This window comes from Mesoplodon densirostris, chromosome 17 (assembly GCF_025265405.1).
Source record: "Mesoplodon densirostris isolate mMesDen1 chromosome 17, mMesDen1 primary haplotype, whole genome shotgun sequence".
Classification (NCBI taxonomy): Eukaryota; Metazoa; Chordata; class Mammalia; order Artiodactyla; family Ziphiidae; genus Mesoplodon; species Mesoplodon densirostris.
This window is the reverse complement of record NC_082677.1, coordinates 2,356,538-2,375,970: the sequence shown is the minus strand read 5'-3', so window position 1 is coordinate 2,375,970 and position 19,433 is coordinate 2,356,538. Positions and strand designations below refer to the sequence as shown.

Genomic DNA, 19,433 nt, shown 5'->3' with positions numbered 1-19,433 from the left:
GCACATAGTCCACTTGGAAGAAGCCGGGGGACTAGAGGGATGAGGAGAAATGCACAGGTAGTGAGAACATGAAACTAAATTAAGTGGACATGTCTTTATTTATAGAGACAGCTTTGTGTGGTTACAATGTGTATCTGCCGGTGGTGAGGGGAAGGGTAAGTGCCATGCTACTTGGCAGGGCTGTGGTGCAACCAGCAGTTTATAATTAGAAAGTCCCTGGAGCTCAGAACCATGGCAGTCTTCCACGAGGAACTGCATTGTCAGTGCCTTTACTTTGAGTACTTTCCCTTACCCCTTCCTTTACCCTTCCTTGATTTTTCTTTCAGGAGCCCAAAAGTGATGCCAAGATGCAGGTATCACAGGAGCAAGAAGAAAGGTGCTCGCCAAGGAGTACTGCACGTCTGCTGAGATAAGGGTGAGGAACACGGAGGCTGAGAACGTCTACATATCTTCCCCAACTCCTTCAAAAAGAAATACGGAAGATTCTCAGATGAAAATAGCTTATCTTTGCTTTGGGGAAAAGCCAAAACCCATTAGCTAATCAATACCATTTTAAGAACATCTGTGGGTTGTTGGATCAGAAGGCGTAAAACAAGGAGGCAACACTTTGAGACTGGAGAGTCATACTTTAAGGAACACAAACACAAAACACAGCAACGCTTTCGGACATCAGATGATGAGTGGATGCTGAGGGGAAAACAGCCTTTTCACTGGCCAGGCAGAGCTGAACTGGAGTACACGCTTACAGGAAACACAAAGGAAAGACTTGGAAGAAAGAAAAATATTTTCATGGTTCTCCCAGACAGATATTCCAGGCCAAGTGATAATGGAGACCAAGGATAATAGGTAAATGAGTTAATGTTTTAAGTTACAACACTTTGCACTGTGATTTTAAGCTTATTGGGTTTTCCCATATGAAACATATGTTGGCAAAAACAAAGGAAAGCTCTTTAGAGGTAAAAGTGAGTCAACCATAGATACGCTGGTTCTAATGGGAATTGTGCAGATAACACTTCAAGCCGTGACAGTCACTCCTTACGTTTCTCTATACGGTTTTGGATTTTGTTTCCTGGTGTGGCTCTTACAATGGACAGTTGACTAGATGTATCCTATTGTCTCCTTCGTAAAATGTACACATTGGTGCCTTTCACTGCCCATATGATTATTTAGAAAATATTAAATAACAACTGTGAAGTACTTGGAGTTGTATCAAATAAGCTGAGAGAAGAGAGAGAGCTCTCTGCTCTTCCTTTATAAACTATGATGATAAAAGATAACATTTGCTCCTTTCCTCAAATTTAGTTGCTCTTTTATGAGAACATATTTTTTTTTTTTTTTTTGCGGTACGCGGGCCTCTCACTGCTGTGGCCTCTCCCGTTGCGGAGCACAGGCTCCGGACGCGCAGGCTCAGCGGCCATGGCTCACCGGCCCAGCCGCTCCGCGGCATATGGGATCCTCCCAGACCGGGGCACGAACCCGTATCCCCTGCATCGGCAGGCGGACTCTCAACCACTGCGCCACCAGGGAGGCCCGAGAACATATTTTATAAGCTTCAGGGTTTATGCAAAAATATAGTATCGGTGTATATTTATAATTACCCCTTAAATTTCTCTGTGCTCTTCTTTTTTCTTAAGCATATAACAGAATACTCTTTCATTGATTTTTTTTTTTTTCTTTTTTTTTTTTTTTTTTCTGTACGCGGGCCTCTCACTGCTGTGGCCTCTCCCGTTGCGGAGCACAGGCTCCGGACACACAGGCTCCGCGGCCATGGCTCGCGGGCCCAGCCGCTCCGCGGCATGTGGGATCTTCCGGGATCGGGGCACGAACCCGTGTCCCCTGCATCGGCAGGCGGACTCTCAACCACTGCGCCACCATGGAAGCCCTCTTTCATTGATTTTTGACGGCTGTATTCAAATAGTGTGTTCAGTAATTCAAAATTTAGGGCCACAGAGACCAGGTAGGGCTTCACATCTTGTAACCCAATGATGTCAACGAATAAAAAGATTTTTAAAATTTGGCTTTCCAAATTTGAAATATTGAAAAAACCCAACATTTGGTTTTTTTCTTTACCTTTTGAAAATTTTTATTCATTAGACAGAGGAAATAAGTGTAACTTTTTCAAAAGAACTTAACCTCTTAACAAATCAGGATTCATTTTGTGACTGATTGTCATTCAAATGTGTGGTTCACACAGCTATAGAGACTACTTAATGGGTCTGACTTTTATTGACAAATTGGAATATTTGATTATTTCTAATATTATAAGAAGTCACCTGAGATGAATTTTCTCACTATTTCTGATGCTAAATTGTTTAAGCTTGAAAGAAGAACCCTCATGTAGCATCATATGTATTATATCCCATATTTCTTTGGTTTTTTTCTTTTTTTACCTTCTAAACTGCTTCCATGTAGTGCTTTTCTGCATGTAGTTTTGAAATTAGATGTTTTTTTCAAGTTAAAGATGACCTCATTTTCATTCAACTCATCAGTTGGCTGATTTGTTAGAAATAATTTCATTTATAAATTTATTTTAAATAGCAGTGGTAACATAGACTCATTGATGCTGACACTAAGTATACATTTTCAACAATCAGGATTGATTTGAAGCGTCTAACATATAGTGAAAAAAACCAACAGATTAGATGGTCTTTGCAGTCACTAGGTGATAAAGTCTATTTACAGCTAGAACAAAGTGTAAATTAACTTTGAGAATATCTTTGCAGAGACTTACATCCTATAGGCTTTGGGTACTTTAGAATTTCCACAGAGCTTATAATTTACTTAAAGTGAAAATGTCAGTGACTCGTTACAGCAACATTTATGAATACATAGAGCAGAGTATATGGGTTGATAATCAAAGCATCAACCTATAAACACACTTTTATTAAGACACTTAAAACCTGTCTTATTAAGACCATAACTTTGTAAAACTTGATTGTCTGGTCTTTTTGTCCCTGGGGCAAGATAATAAGTTTTAAAGCTAAAAAGGATCCAGTGTGGGCTTGATCTCTGGAGCACTGTATCCCGAGTTCTCAGGGGCATGTGTGGGCCGTGGGCCTTGCTCTGAGCCACTGCATTAACACACAGAGCCTTCCCAGGGAACTGGCTTTAGGCAAGTATTTGGGGAAAAGATGTTAGATTATCTATGTGATAAACAATATAAAATGTTTACGCTAAGATAAAAACAGATATATTATTGACTATACCATCTGAACATTAAACTAAAAATTGAGTTAGTCTCACTTGTTGAAGGCTGCTTTGGGATTGGTTCCCTTCCATTGCCTTCAGGGGGACTCTGGAGTGTCAGTATGTGACAGTGCAAAGAGCAGATTCCAAGATACGGAGGGGTGGACGAGACTTGGGGAAACTGCCCCCTAGGATGCTAAGGAAACAGTTCTAGGTACAGGGTGCTAAAGAGCTTGGTTCATTTGGGGTTGATTCAGGCTGGTGACAATGTCTAAGAGATCCTGTCTTAGTGTCTCATTTGATGGATGAGAAAACTAAAGTTATGTGACTTGTTCAAACTCATAAGGTTGGTTAAAGAAAAAATTATCCTGATACTTGTTAAAATGGTAAGGAAGATTTTATTTAGGACTTGACACCGATTGCAATGTGGAGGAGATCTGGCTTAACTCATAATACAGCAAAGACATCTAGGTAGTTATAGCCAGTGAGCCAAGAGAGGGGGCCAGTGGATGGCAAATTAATAAGAGGAGGCATCCAGGGTGGGGAATTCCAGCTAAACTGGCTTGACAGGATACTTGCTGAAGGCAGGCCAGGGTGACAAGGTATCAAGGGTCCGGAGGAGGACTTTGGTTAGCTGTGGGGGGTTAATAAGCTCTCAAGGTTGAGGAGATTCTTGCTAAACTGACAGCAGGATTCTTGCCAAAACTGGGCTAGGCTGTTCAAAGACAGAGCCTGAGGACAAGGCCTAGTCGAAAAGAGGGCTCAGAGCAGCCTTCTAAAGTTTGGCCAAGTGGAGAGCCCTTGTCAGTTTCGAGCCCGGCCACAACTGGACCAGTGCTTATCTTCCTGCAGGGTCCATCCAAGGTGTTGAGTGTCCATCTAACCAGGGGATGGCAGTGCAGCCCTTTCAGTTAGGATCCTCCAGACAAACTGTTACCGATTCAAACTTGGGTCCGCTCACCCACACGTTGTAAAGCCAGTGTACTGACCCTGCAGTTGTGGTGAAGGAAAGTGCAGCGTTTATTGCAGGTGCCAAGCAAGGAGTCCAGGCAGCTGGTGCTTAAAAGGCCTGAACTCCCCAAAGGCTTTCAGGTAAAGGTTTATAAAGACAGGGGGAGGGAGAGGGCTTGTGGAGGGCGTGATCAGCTCGTGGACATTCTTCTGATTGGTTGGTGGTGAAGTGATTGGGAGTCAACATCATCAACCTTCTGGTTCCAACTGGTCTGGGGTCTCCATGCTTGTGGGCAGCATGCAGTTAACTGGTGGGGATTTCAGTATCTGCAAAACAGCTCAAAGGACATGGCTCAGAATATCATCTGTAGCCCTGGAGGAGGAACTAAAAGTCCTTGACTTTTAATGGCTAAACTATTATTATTTTGTCTTGCTTGACTGTTTTCCTTTCTTTCTGCATTTTCTCACTTCTCTGATTAAGTTTACTCTTTGGAACTCTGGGAAGGCCTAGGAGGCTATAGTTTTTCTACAGACAAGAGGCAGGCAGAGGACTTGGTGGGGGTGGTCTGTTCCGGGAAGACCCCACAGAGTTCTGCTCACTACAAAAGCTCTGTCCTTAAAGTCATTCATTCAACTAACACGTGTTGGGCATTTATTATGCCTGGCCTTTTTTTTTTTTTTTAATTTTTATTTATTTATTTATTTATTTATTTATTTTTAATTAGTTTCTGCTTTATAACAAAGTGAATCAGTCATACATATACATCTGTTCCCACATCCCTTCCCTCATGCATCTCCCTCCCTCCCACCCTCCCCATCCCACCCCTCCAGGCGGTCACAAAGCACCGAGCTGATCTCCCTGTGCTCTGCTATTATGCCTGGTCTTTAGAATATGTAAGGGAATGAAATGGATGTAGATACCGACTTTTGTGACTTTTCCTTTCTAACAGAGGAAGACAGTACACAGTAAACATAATACATAATTAAATTATATGGTACTTCATACAATGGAACAAAAGGAACAGTGGGCAGGAAAAGGAGGTGGGAGTCCAATGGGGTATCATAGGAACATGTGTCACAGTTTTAAATAGGATGCTCAGGAAAGACCTCTTGGAGATGAAACTTGAGCAAACACTTGAAGGAGGTGAGTGAATTAGTCATAAGCTATTTAGGGGAAGAATGTTCCAGACAGGGGAGCACATGCAGATCCCGTAGCTGGGAGCTGCTTGGCATGTTCCAAGAACAGGGAGGAGACTGGTGTGCTGGCGGGGAGGGACTGAGGGCCAGGGAGTCAAAGTCATGGTTGAAGAGGAAGCCGTGAAGGAGATGGGAACCCATTGCAGGGGGTGACACGGTCTGACTTACTTTGTAAAAGGGTCCCTCTAGCTGCTGTGTGGAGGGCAGGGATAGAGGCGGGGAAACCCATTATGGTTTGCTGTCACAACCCAGGTGAGAGATGACAGCAGTTCTGGCCAGGAGGGCTGTGTGTAGGAGGCCCTTACCTGACAGCTCTATGCTGGTTCATGTGTCAGTCTGTCCAGGCAGGCTGGGAGAATGTCCTGACCACCTGGCAGTGTCGGAATGTCATTTAAGATGAATGTCGACAACCTGATGAGGATCTTTCCAACAACCATCGGTCCCCTAATTCTCCAGTACCTCCTGGGTGTCCAGCAATTCAAGTTGATTCCAACACTAACGACCCAGAGTTAGCACAGACCCCACGGTTACAGGCTCAGTCCTGCGGGATCGCCTTCACTTGAGGTGCCAGCAGGGGCGGGATCCCTGGGCTACCCCCACTACAAATTCAGGGATTCCCAGGACCCCTGCCCTCAGGTTCAGTAATTCACTAGACTGACTCAGAACCCAGAAAGCTCTTCACTTATGGCTACAGTTTATTATAAAGAATACAACTCGGGAACAGCTCATGGCAGAGATGCATAGGTCAAGATTTGGGGGCAGCAGGTGTGCAGAGCTCCCGGGCCTTCTCCAGGTGCACGTCCCATCCCAGCACCTCCATGTGCTTACCAGCCTGGAAACTCTGCAGCTTGGTGGTCGTTCCAGAGTTCCCAGCTAAGGCTCATCATGTTGGTGCGATTGATTAAATCATTGGCCGTTGGTGGTTGGAGTCAATCTCTAGTCTGTCTCCCCTCCCAGGAGATCAGAACGGGTCAGAAAGTTCCTACCCTCTAATCGTTGGTTCCTGGGGTGAAAAACTCCCCTCCTCAACCCCATCTGAGGCTATCTGGGGGCCCTGCCCTCAGCATACAGAAAACACTCTTATCACTCAGGAAATTCCGAGAGTTTTAGGGGCTCTGTGCCAGGACCCAGAGGCAAAGACCAAATATTTATTTCCTACTATCCCATAATCGAAGTAACAGAGATTCAGATGAGAGAGCAGAGTCCAGTCTTCAGGAGAGCAGGCAGATAAGCTGAGTCCAATTGTATGAAAACAGCCCAGACAGGGAAGAGCAGGTGCGCAGTAGAGGGCGAAGCAAACCTGCCAGCCCTGACTTCTGATGGAGTCATGGATTTGGTGGCAGTAACCCCAGAATAGAGCCAGGGAGGTAGAGTCCAAAGAAAGAACAGTGGATTAGCAATTATTTCCACACCTCCTAGGTTTCAATAGCTTGTGAGTATACATAAGGTCAATTAATATTTACACCCATGTCTCCATGGCTCCAGATCTTCACCTGTTGGTAAGACCTTAACCTCCATGCTCTTCTTGTTGGCTTAAATTCTTCCCCAGCTACTTCTGGGTGTCCTCAGGGCGGTGACATCTCCTGTGGGGCCAGGAACGAATTTGCTCACATTCCTTCCACTTGAGCCTCTTGGTCAAGGGCACTTGTCATGACCCCTGCAGCTGGTACCTCAGTAAGACTTTATCCCAACGGACCCCTTGGGACCAAAGTGACGGCCACCTGTGGATGGTAGGTCGGGAAGAGGAATGGCTTCTCCTCAAGCCCGTACTGATTTTGTTTCCTAGGAAAGAGGCAGTGCTGCATGGACTTATTCCCGTCCAGTATTTCATGGCACTGGTCCTTCACCTTCTGTCCTCACAGGCTCCAAACCGGTCCTTCATGGCCAGAGAGGGGAGGATGGTTCCCATCCTGTCCCTTCTGTGTCTTCTCTTTCCCTTAGACACCTACCTCTGCATCCAAACACAACAAAACCAACTCAACAAACACCCTCCCAGCTCCTTTAAGAGAAAACAAATTGTGTAATGGGAAGAGTATAAACTTTTGAGCCAGACATAACTTGGTTTGAATCCCATTTACTAGTCATGGAGCCTTGAGTAAGTTACTTCTTTTCATAATATGGGGAAAATAATGCGTATAATAACGTTAGATCAGAGACTGTGAATGTAAGACACTTGTGTAGTACCTGATGTGGAAAAGGGCACCATAGGTTTGTTTTCCACATCTGTGACTCTATGTCTGTTTTGTAAATAAGTTCATTTGTACCATTTTTTTAGATTCCACATATAAGTGGTATCGTATGATATTTGTCTGTCTGACTTACCATATTCATTCAAAAGTGTTTTCCAGCACGTGTGTGAGGGCTTTTGTACTGCCTACGTCCAGCCAGACTATAAAATTGCCATGTGCTTGAAAATACAAGATTGTAATTAGCTCTTAGGAGAGATTTTAGGGCACTTTTATCCCTAAAGCATGCTGACTGTGTGAGATTTTTAGAATCTCAAGCAAAGTGTTTCCCCTTTACTTCAATTCTGGGGAGCAGCATAGAATAAGGAAATTGAATGGAAACCTGGGTTCCAGTCTTGACACTTGGCATTGGCAAGGAAATCTTAGACAAATTACTTACCATCTCTGGGTCCTGAATCTTGATTTGTAAATGTGGTTGATAATGTCTTCTTTGTAGATTTACCTGGGAATTAAATATGACAGTGGGTGTGAAAGATTCAGCATGTGGTTGGTGATAAATGAATACAAATGAGTATTGTTCTAATTGGTGGAATATTTTTCCTTAGCGTGAACCCCAAATCTGCCTCTGGAGCCACAGAAATTTTTATACATGAAAACCATTCTCTTATTTGAACAGTATAACATGTACCCTAGAGTCATGTTTTCCCCAGGATAAACATCTCTATTAGCACCAATAACAAGCCCAAATGGGGGTATGGACAGGGTATGGGTTTGCACGGAGTGGGGTTAGATCTTGGCCCTGTGTGTGGTCTGGGGAAGTTATAGCCTTTCTGAATCTCTTTTTAAAAAAAATCTGTAAAATAGAAATAAAAATGCCTCATAAGATTTTAGTGAAGATTAAATTAGAAGTGTTTGGTGCTCAGTAAGTGTTTCATTATGGCAGGTATTATTATTATGTGTGGTTTTGAATTTCTCACCATCCCAATGTCTGCTTTAAGTGAACAATGGTCTCTGTGATACGATTTCAGAGGCAGTTAGGTGACTCACCTTCCCAAACTCTGAACCTAGTGCCCACACAGCAACAGAAATATCCTTGAGAGAGAGGAATAGGCTGCATTGCCTTCCTGCTGGAAGAAGCACGTGGGGATCAGAGGAGACAGTGCCATGGCATCGAGAGGGATACGTGTTGTTGAGAGTTAGCCCGTGTGCGTGGTCTTCTCCAACGAAGGTTTAAAGAGACGGAAAGAAAAATAAATTCTATTTCTAAACACACACAGACACAGGGAAATGCACCTGAAGGGGATCCCAGGGCCACTTTGGAGTGGGACTCCTCGTGAGCAGGAGGGATGTGCCTGGCAGGGAAGCAGATCCAGGACGGCCTGAAGGATGGAGCTGATGGGAGCTGACCTTGGGTGCACTTGGGAGTAAAGACAATGAAGGAGGAAAAGGAAGAACCAGATCTCAGTCCAGACACAGAATCCACCAGGAGGGCAGTCTCTTTCCTGACGGGGACTGGAGGCTGCAGTGCTCATCCAAGAAAACCTTTAATGGAAGACAACACCGTGAGGCTCAGGAGCTTTCCTTTATGTTAGCACTTTCCCTTTCATATTGAAATGACGTCTGTGTATCATTTCTGTCTTTGAGCTCCTTATGGGCACTGGGGTCCATATTAACAGCATTACTGGTCTTTGACTTCTGGGCACCCGGCAGAGTGCCTGAACATAGGATGGGCACAGGTCACGCTTACTGAACTCAGCAGAGCTGGGGAAGCCGTAGATAAAAGTGCAGAGTGCATCAGGAGAGGAGGAGACGTTCAGATCAAGATGTTGAAGAGGACCCAAGACGCCACTGGCCTGCTTCACGGTTCTTCTGGCATTGGCCTTGACTGTACAGGCGCCAGAGCCACCGAGGAGGGCGATGGGGAGGACGAGGGTGAGAAGAAGAGTGTGGAGGCCGCCCTCTCGTGATGCCTGCCTGGGGGCCGTTTCCACGAGCTGACGCACCCCCAGACAGAGGCGGGAACTGTGCTCCTTTATCAGGATGCCAGCACCCAGCGCATCGTGGTTGTCACGCATTTTTATTGTCTGAATAAATGCGACCCTCCCAGGTCAGCGACAGCCCTTTTCACCTCCCCGTAACCCTGAGGAAGGGTCGTACAGGTGAGGAAGTGAGCTCGGAGCGGTGACATCCCTCCCATGGAAAGGCGTGGGAGCGGGGCTGCAGGGTGGGGGGTCGGGTCTGACCATCGGTTCACCTCCACACAAGGGGTGGAGGATGGAGACAGGTGGAAAGTGAAGAAAAGCAACTTGTGTAAATAAAGGACAAAACAGAAGGAAAATTATTAACTTCCTAAAAGAAAAGCACAGTATCAATAGCTGGAAGAAACAGAAAAAAGGAAGAAGCGTATTAGAGTGTATTATGGTATTCGTTGCTCATACCATTTCCGTTTTTTATGTTCCATTTAATCAATTTTATGATGGAGTGCTTTATAGGTTTATGTCATAAGTTTCCTACCATTGTGTCTAGGGCCGAGACTCCATTAAAACACTCTAATTCTTAGCGTGCAGCACATTTAGTTCAATGTACACACTGCTATAGTTAACTCACTCGATCTCCATGTTTTCTATAAAGCATTCCAAGAGAGGATGTTTAATCAAGGTCGTCATAAATGGAAGAGGAATTCAGAAACCACATGTGGTGGTTTTATGATTCCCTGAAATGGCTAATATGGCTCAAGATGTGTCACCTTTACAAAATCTGAGGGCCTGAGTCACTTTTTTCCTTTCTAATGCAAAGTTCTTTCAGATTACCCCATTGCTATATATAACCATGACTACACTTAAGGCCCTTGCTGGTTAATTTCGCTTTGGCAAAGCTATCTTTGAATAATCTAGGATTTTTGGCAACCAAACAACTACCTCGCATTCACATTAACAATAGATTCAAAAGCATCATGTAAAATCTATATAATCCTATTTTCTCAAAACTTTTACAGCAATTTAGGGAATTCGTAGTCCCTCTTTGGAAGGAGGAAAGGGAGGAATGTTCATTCAGAAACATGACATCATTTCCCAAAGCATGTTTAATGGAACTAAAAATAAAAGTTAAGGCACCGTCTCCTCTATCTCCATTTTCCTTCCTTGTGTAGAAGGGAAGAATAAGTGAGAATCTGAGATGATCATTCAGGCTTCCTGGGCCACCCTTACTCCCATCCTGAATGGGGTTTAAAGAGCCTTGCTGGAGTTCTTTCACCTGTTGGCTAGAAACCATATGCTCCAGTGGATTCTCATTCATTATGTGAAAATGCTGAGTCTAGAACCTCACCTTCAAGTTAAATGGATAATACATTAAAAAAAAAAAAGAAGATGGGAAAAGCTAGCATCTAGGAGCTGTGTTAAAAATGGGCATATTTATAAAATAAATAAGCCATGGAGATTTAAGCTACAGCATGGTGACTACAGTTAATAATACTATATTGTAGGGGCTTCCCTGGTGGCACAGTGGTTGAGAGTCCGCCTGCCGATGCAGGGGACACGGGTTCATGCCCCGGTCCGGGAAGATCCCACATGCCGCGGAGCGGCTGGGCCCGTAAGCCATGGCCACTGAGCCTGTGCGTCCAGAGCCTGTGCTCCGCAACGGGAGAGGCCACAACAGTGAGAGGTCCGCGTACCGGAAAAAAAAAAAAAAAAAAAAATATATATATATATATATATATATATACTGTATTGTATATTTGAAAGTTGCTGAGAGTAGATCTTAAAAGTTCTCATCACAAGAAAAAAATTGTAACTATGTGTAGTGATAGATGTTAATTAGACTTATTGCAGTGATCATTTTGCAATATATACAAATAGCCGATCATTATGTTGTATACCTGAAACTAATATTACATTGTCACTTATACCTCAGAGAAACAAACAGAGGCATGGACTAAAATCTAATGCCTCCATTAAACAAAATTAATTTTGCTTAAATGCCAAAAAACAAAAATGAATATTAACATATTCTGTGCTAACTCCAGTTATTTTTCTTACCTGCATCAGATTGACTTATTTTCTGTCTCCATATTTTGTAGTTAATAACATCAGATAAACATGGAGATAGAAAGATGAGTAAGGCAATATTTCATAACTCAAGTCACCAAAGATGGTCTTATGAGGAAGACAGACTTGCGATGATTTAGAATAATTTCACTGAGGAATATACAGGATGCTATGGGATCATGTAGCAAAGAAGCCCTATCCTGTTTGAGATCATACATGTTGGTGACATGACTGCATAGATTCAGTTTTCCGAAGACAGTGTTTTTCCCTGTAGTTGATTGATTCTTATTTGATCACGTGAGTTCGGATGGCCAAAATGAACAGGCTTAGTAATCATTTCAAGGGTGAATAAATAACTAAAATAGATTTTAGCTCTTTGGCACTTTTCATACATAGATATTGGAGAGGGAAGCATATATTTCCTCCACTTGGAATGTTAAGTAGATAACTAGTTGGGGCTAACAGTGGCATCTTAGTGAAGTACACAGGTTTTCTTTTAGAGCAACATAGAGGGATCCAGAGGAGAGGGAGACAGAGAGAGAAGCATAATAGAGAGAAAGAAGTTTGTACCATACCAAGTCTAATTTGAGATAAACTCATGATTGTTCCATTTTCCTTGTACACTGAGCTGAGCCTCAGTTACTTTCAATCACAAGAGTTCTAGCTGATACAACATTAGGACATTATCATTAATTAAATTCCAGACTTTATTTGTATTCACTAGTTATCCACTAGTATCATTTTCCATTCCAGGACCAATCCAGGATACCGTACTATATTTACTGAGCTTTTAAAGAACACTATAAAATATGTCAAAAGCATTCAGGGATAAGATATCATAGTCAAATTATTATTATTTACCCTGCCCTTATCCAAGCTCTCAGGTTCCTTTTAATCACAGCAATATGAGATTTCAGTGCCAAATTCTTTGATGTTCTTTGTCAAAGTTATAAGCAAATATATACAATTACAAATAAAATCAAAGTTATTAAAAAAAAAAAAGTTAAGGAACCGTGTCTCCATTGGCACAAAGAGAAGGGAAGTTCTGTCACTTGTCTGGCTTGTTGTATTGAACGTGGCTTGCCGGATAAGCTCTGCCTTACTGGTTGAAGCCCAGGTCCTCCGTGCAAAGGCTCACTCTGCGTAAGGCCTTGATGGTGGAGTTGTGGGGTCCACGGGGGAAGTCATCTAGAAGGTGAGCACCAGGCCCGCAGCCACGGTGCCCTGTGAGGCATCAGGCTTCCCAGCGAAGGATACTTGGGGTGCATCTGAAGGAGGAGTGGACATCGGGGAAGGAAGGGGAATACAGGCAGAGACCACGTGAGAGAGCTGGGGAGTTAATTTCATGAGGCTGTAGCAGAGCCCGGAAGGGTAGGTGGGAGCGGGGGGGCGGGGAGAGTAAATTGGGGCGAGGGCGGGGAGTGAGAGATGAGCGTGACAAGTAGAACTTGAATGTCCTTCTAAGGAGTTTGTATTTCATTCTGTTCCTGTATGTATTTGAGGGCAAAGATGTCAGTTCCAACCATTCTGGAAAAAGACTCAGAGCATCTTAAGAAGACGGTTAAATAGACAAACCACTGGACTCACCAGAAAAGTCAAAGTAGCCACATTCACAAATGTTTGTGCCCAGAGGGACTCTACACACTGTGGTACAGGGAATGCCTTTGCCTTCGCATCAACTACAATGTTATTATTTTTAGATATAATTCGCATACCATAAAATTCACCTTTTAAAGGGTCCAACTCAGTGTTTTTAGGGTACTCACTGGCAGTGGAGGCTGTGGCGGGCAGAGGGCAGGTGCTGGACGCCCCAGGAAAGCATGGAGACAAAACGAGTGGAAACCAGCAAGCCTGACTCAGGACGGTGGACTTCCCATGCTCCTTCAAGCGATCTGATAGAAAGCAGAAACGGGGCGAGGTTTATCAAACACAGGGGCTCAGTAACACAGGGGTAAGGAAGAGGAAGGGTGACCTCAATCACCTGCCAGGCCCACAGGGCTCAGGTCCACCCAGCCAAGTAGGAACAGACCACCACCCTCTTTCCTTTCCTGTCTCAGGGCTTTGGCCTGTGTGGGCTCAATCGCAGCTGACTATTTGGGGGAACAAGGAGAGAGGAGAACCCACCCCCACCCCTTCCCTCTAGGAAGGCTCTGACCACCCGCCTTAGTGTGGGGTGGTGATGGCTTCAGTGAGGAGAAAACTGACCTTCGAATGAGGATTGTAGGTTGAATTTTTATGTAATGATTTTGGCTGAACTTAATTCCAATCATAGAATTGAAATAACTTAAAGTGACCTCAGGACTGCCATTATATTAGGGTGAGAAAAAAATCATAGGATCTGCCCAAATTCCCATCCCAAGGCCAAGAAAGATTACTTGCACGCAGTATCACCTCTCCCCCATCCTTCAGAAAAATGTACCTTGATATGTTACTACACAGCAACTTTTAAAATCTTATCAGTTGCACTGTTTTCTAATATTTCTGCAGATGATTTAAACATAATTTTGCCATGTAGATTAGAGCAATGCTGTAGGCTGATCCAGTGATCACTCACAAATTCCTACTATCTTGTTGGAACCTACTGTGGAGGCTTGAAAAGCTAAATAAACCTGTGGAAACTCCATATCCAGAAAGTTCCAAAAAGCAAAACTTGCATTTGCCATGAGCCGGCAACTATTGACAGAGCATTTACATTGTAGTAGGTATTATACGTAACCTGTAGGTGATTTAAAGTACACAGATGTGTGTAGGTTATATGCAGATATGATGGCCTTTTATATAAGGGACTTGAGCATCCAAGGATTTTGGAAACCACGGGGGTCCTGGAACCAATCCCCCCTCCCTCCTGCTCCTCAGACCAAGAGACAACTGTGTTCACTTTCCTTGCCTCCCTGGCATATGACGTGGCCATGTGATAAAGTTCTGGCTAATGAGAAATGGAAGTCTGCTGGGAAAATTCTTCTTTTCCCATAAAACAGACAGGATGGGTGTTTTCCCTTTTCCTTCTTCCTACACTGAATATGGATATATTGGAGCTGTATTAGCCACTTTATGAGAAGGAGAGAAGGTCCCCACGTCACTGGGGTGCTGGTCCTGTCACTGCAGGTGAGCAGTCTTCCTCTGCACGTGAGAGAAAAACAAACCCTTATCAGTTTAGCTACCGCTAGTCAGGTAGTCAGTTACTTGCAGCCAAAAGCATTTTGAACGGAAGTAAAAACCAAAACAAAACCTTATTGACTGATCTTAGGAGTGGAGTTAATATCCACCTATATGCAGTCATTCATTTAACCCTAAACGTCTGAGTAACATTTGTTGAATAATTCTGTGCGCTGGCCCTGAAGATACAAGGAAAAATGCATTGCAATGAATAGAAATGAAATATGATTAATAAAAATGTGGTCAGTGCTATAGCACCAATGTGAATGCACAGCGTTCAGATTATACAGAAGGAAGCAGCCTGGAAGGGTTGAGGAAAGCTTTGAGAAGCGGTGATTCTAGGACTACGACTTAGGGCCTTATCAGATGGAGAGGTGTGGGTAGAGGATGCAGGCAGGTGGGACAGTGCAGGTGCTTTCCTTTCCACGAGGAAGGCCAGGCAGAGTGAAGTAACTGCATTTTATAAATATTGTAGTTTAACACTGAACAGTGCTGGGGCTTTGGAGTTGCACGATCTGGGTTCGAATTCTGGCTCTCCCATTTATAGCTGTAGATCTGTAAGTCAGATACTTAGTTTCATTTTCCTTACCTGACAGTTGAGGTTTTTATGTACTTCACGGCATAGTTGGAAAGATCAAATGAGCTGAATCACAGAAGGTTTTTAGCAGGTGCCTGGCACATAGTGAGTATTCCATGAATGTTACATATTAGTATCAGCTGGTCTTGGACACAGGCTATATTATGGTTGGCAGGGTGGCCTGAGAAGACTGAGAAGGTTGATTGGTGCTAAACTGTGATGAGCCTTGTCTGCCACGCTGAATAACTTGACCCTAGATCCTACAAATTCTTGTAGGTTTTGGAGCAAAGAACTAGTCAACAACGGCCTCCCTGTTGTCAGATCCTACGGGCACTTCAGCTACTTGGCATTGCTGACGCCCTTCTTGAAGCTTTTTACTTAATCTCACGGATACGATTTTTCCATTGGTTTTGTTCCTAGTTTTTTTTTTTTTTTTTTTTTTTTGCAGTATGCGGGCCTCTCACTGTTGTGGCCTCCCCCGTTGCGGAGCACAGGCTCCGGACGCGCAGGCTCCGGACGCGCAGGCTCAGCGGCCATGGCTCACGGGCCCAGCCGCTCCGTGGCATATGGGATCCTCCCAGACCGGGGCACGAACCCGTATCCCCTGCATCGGCAAGCGGACTCTCAACCACTTGCGCCACCAGGGAGGCCCTTTGTTCCTAGTTTAAGTCTTGTCTCCTTAAGTCACCCTCCGTTCTGCTGCCTGAGGAATCTTTGTAAGATGTAGCTATGATCGCCTAACCTGATTAAAATCTGAAAGGGGTTCCCCATCCCCTCCAGTCACTCCGTACGTGGCATAGAGACTTCATGACCGCGTGGTCATATTTTTTACGCTCCAGCACGAATTTTGCCCTCTGACCTTTTCATAGGGAACTATTAGAAGTTCCTCAGCTTTATTGCTATTTTTGACTCCATGATTTGCAGGTGCTGTTTTCTCTCCCTTAGAGATCTTTTTCCTCTCCCTGTTTCGTTTATGGTTTTACTTATTCTTTAGGACTTCACTGAATGGCATGCCCACAATATCCTCATCTTTTTATTTCCAAGCTAAACAGCCTTGTGCTGACTCATGAAACAAAGGAATAATGATTTGTTATACTTTTGTCTTTGTGTAAGGGGCTAATTAATTGTTTTCCAGAAGGGGCTAATTAATTGTTTCCCTCTGATCAAAGATATGCTATCAGGCGCATTCCAGTTTGTAAAATCACAAAGCATTGTTTCAGGGGAAGTTAACCTGAGCCTGGAGCTATGCTTCTAAACTGCAGTGTGAGACTGCAAATGGACCAGAATAAAAATTTAAGAGTTTTTACACTGGATTGGACTGGCATTTTGATGATTACCCTGGATAGGATTTTCAGTTACTAAAATGTGTCCACGTTAGGGACTGGAAGATTTTCATCATCTAAGAGTGACGGGGAAGCTGGGGCCCATGCAATGCCAGTTACGTCATCCAGGGAAAGAGAAAGAAAGCACCAGGGCAAGTTAAAACAGGGGTCATGAGAAGGAATAACATTGTTCTCTGCGTCCTGCTGAATCCAGCTTGTCCAATAAAACAGCTGCATTTGCCCGTCTCTATAACTGAAACAGGCTCAGAGGGTGGTCCCATGACCCCCTCCTATCTTACTGATTTGGACTCATTCTAAAATAAAGGACTAAAGCTTCAGCTTCTTGCTATTCTGCATTTGATAATAGGTTCCTACAGAATGAATATAAGGCTCAGCTTAACATTTCTTAGAATACGTTTTACAAATTTCCTTCTTATACATAATGGTGACGTTTCATGAACAGATATTCAACAGTTACGAAGTCTGTGCACTTTTGAAAAATTAAAATACCCATACTTATTAAAAATTAAACTACCATACTTATTCATCGGGTGAAGTAGCCTAAGATATTTCTTCTCAATGGAAAGTTAGGCAGTTAATAGAAATGAGATTTACACAGTGATAAAAACATTGAAAACTACTATGTGTTCATGGTATAATTACCATCATATTAAAACCCCTTAAATTTATGGCCATGTATAAAATTGTTGTTTGTGGGGCCTCCCTGGTGGCGCAGTGGTTGAGAGTCCGCCTGCCGATGCAGGGGATACGGGTTCGTGCCCCGGTCTGGGAGGATCCCATATGCCGCGGAGCGGCTGGGCCCGTGAGCCATGGCCGCTGGGCCTGCGCATCCGGAGCCTGTGCTCCGCAACGGGAGAGGCCACAACAGTGAGAGGCCCGCATACCGCAAAAAGAAAAAAAAAAAGGAAAAAAAAAATTGTTGTTGGTGTTAAAATTATGAATAATGTTTGAGTTTCCACTTTTCTGTATTTTCCAGATATTTATTCATTCCTTCTTTTCCCTCTCTCCCTCTTTTCCTGCCTCCCTCCCTCAGTCCGTCCTTCCTTTCTTTGTATATATTTACTGAGCACCTATTCTGTGTTAGAACCTTTTCCAGGCCCCGGGAAGCCACCAGTAACAGGAGACACTAATTCCAAATCTGAGTTTGTGTCGGGTTGGGCATGGGTCAGAGAGAGAACTGGAAGAGGGGGAAGAATTAGGCAGCGACACCGAGTGCAGGTGAAAGAGGAGGGGAGTGTGAGCTGCACCAGTTCTCTGCCCCCGTTGTAAGCTCTCTTTGGATAAGCCCATCTTCCTGTGTTTCACCCAGGCCTCTGCTGTCACTTCGTAGGAAGAAGTTCTGCGACCATGCGAGTGCCTTTCCTGTCCCATCTTGCACTGCCCCAACGCCCTCCCCTCACTTAAACAGAACTGGCTGACCTCATAGCATGAATTTATGTATCATTTGTCCACTTGTTTATTATTGTCTTCTTCCTCAAAATGTAAGCATGAGATAGGGACTCTGTTTTGTTCACTGCTGTATTCCTGCAGTTTAGAAGTGTGTGCCTCTAGAGCACAGGAGAGGTTTAACAAATATCAGCAGGGTGATTAAAAGAATGATTCCCTAATCTATATCCTTAGCTTTCACACCTCGCCTGAGTTCCAGATTTGCATTCCCCATGCTGACCAACCCTTTAAAGGATATCCTGAGTGTACTTTGAACTCCAGGTGTTCAAAGCTTTTTGTGACCAGCCTCCTTCCCCAGCCAAATCGGCTTCACTTCTTGTGAAATCCTCTCCCTTCAGGAAGTAGGGAAAAACCTGCATGACTTATAGCAACTTCACTTTTCAATACGGTTGGAAGGAAGGGATGGAACAGCTGTAAGGGTGTTTTGTATCTTCATTACTGATAGTGAGTTCTGAGTAATATTTTCTCTGGAGGAGGGGGTAAAATTGAAAAACAGTATTTAATACCATTTTTGGGGTCAACACTAAAATTTAATTCTATTAAGGGTATTTAAACAAGAAGCACACAAGTTTACCTGTTCACGACAGAGCCTTTGAGTTGCCTGAGTAGACGTTGCCTTTTTTTTTTTTTTTTTTTTTTTTTGCAATGTGTCTCTTCCACACCTACGAGAGACGTTAGCCGGAAGAAAGGACTGACGTTCTGAAGCGTCAACAAGCCACATACACTTTCAACTTATAAGGCAACGTTAGTCACTCTGGGGCGATTCCATCAACTCTGAGACTCGTGCTTCTGATTTCAAGGAGCTTGCAGGTGTGATGGGAAACGGGCCACAACAACAGAAGACAATATTGCCAAAATAAGTTGCATATGTTTTAACGCGTCATAGGATACGCTCGCGTGCATTCTCATCTATCACTTTCCTGCTGGCAGTCCTTACTCCATCAGGAAACCGAATCATCGATCCTCCTTTTGTACCTTAAAAACAAAGAGGAAACGAATCCGCGGAGACACTGTTCTGCGGCCGCCTCGTTCCCCGCTGGTGCCCGAGAGGCCACCGTCAACCTCATTTGGAGATGCTTCCAGAGACTCAAATCACTACGGTTGAAGGAGACGTAGGTCCTGCAGGTCTAGTTCTGCATGTCCTGGCACTTTTGAACTCGGTCAAGGAAAACACAAGTCTTCTGTAAACCTGCGTCCCGCGTTTCCAGCGAAGTGTCGCAGGCGGTCCCTGCCTGGCATTGTCGCAGACGGAGGGAGGGCGGGCGGGGGCGGGGCGTGAGGGAGGGGCGGGGCCAGGCAGCTTCTCAACTACAGATCCGGGTGGGGTGGAGCCTGTAGGCGGGGCGAG

At 44.2% G+C, this 19,433-nt stretch overlaps 1 protein-coding gene and 1 long non-coding RNA gene across 2 annotated transcripts in view; one reads left to right on the top strand and one right to left on the bottom strand.

Moving 5' to 3' along the window:
• Positions 1-19,433, top strand: part of SACS (sacsin molecular chaperone) — a 71,147-nt gene that overhangs the window by 12,410 nt on the left and 39,304 nt on the right. Inside the window, exon 2 of the mRNA XM_060079622.1 lies at positions 327-846. Within this exon, the coding sequence (XP_059935605.1) occupies positions 827-846 (20 nt within the window). The 5' untranslated portion in view covers positions 327-826. The remainder of the gene's footprint in view (positions 1-326; positions 847-19,433) is intronic.
• LOC132477336 (uncharacterized) lies at positions 5,003-19,323 on the bottom strand. The gene is made up of 4 exons (XR_009530267.1): positions 18,660-19,323; positions 13,330-13,455; positions 7,960-8,022; positions 5,003-7,285 (listed from the first exon to the last, which is right to left on the bottom strand). It is a non-coding gene; the product is annotated as an uncharacterized LOC132477336 (long non-coding RNA).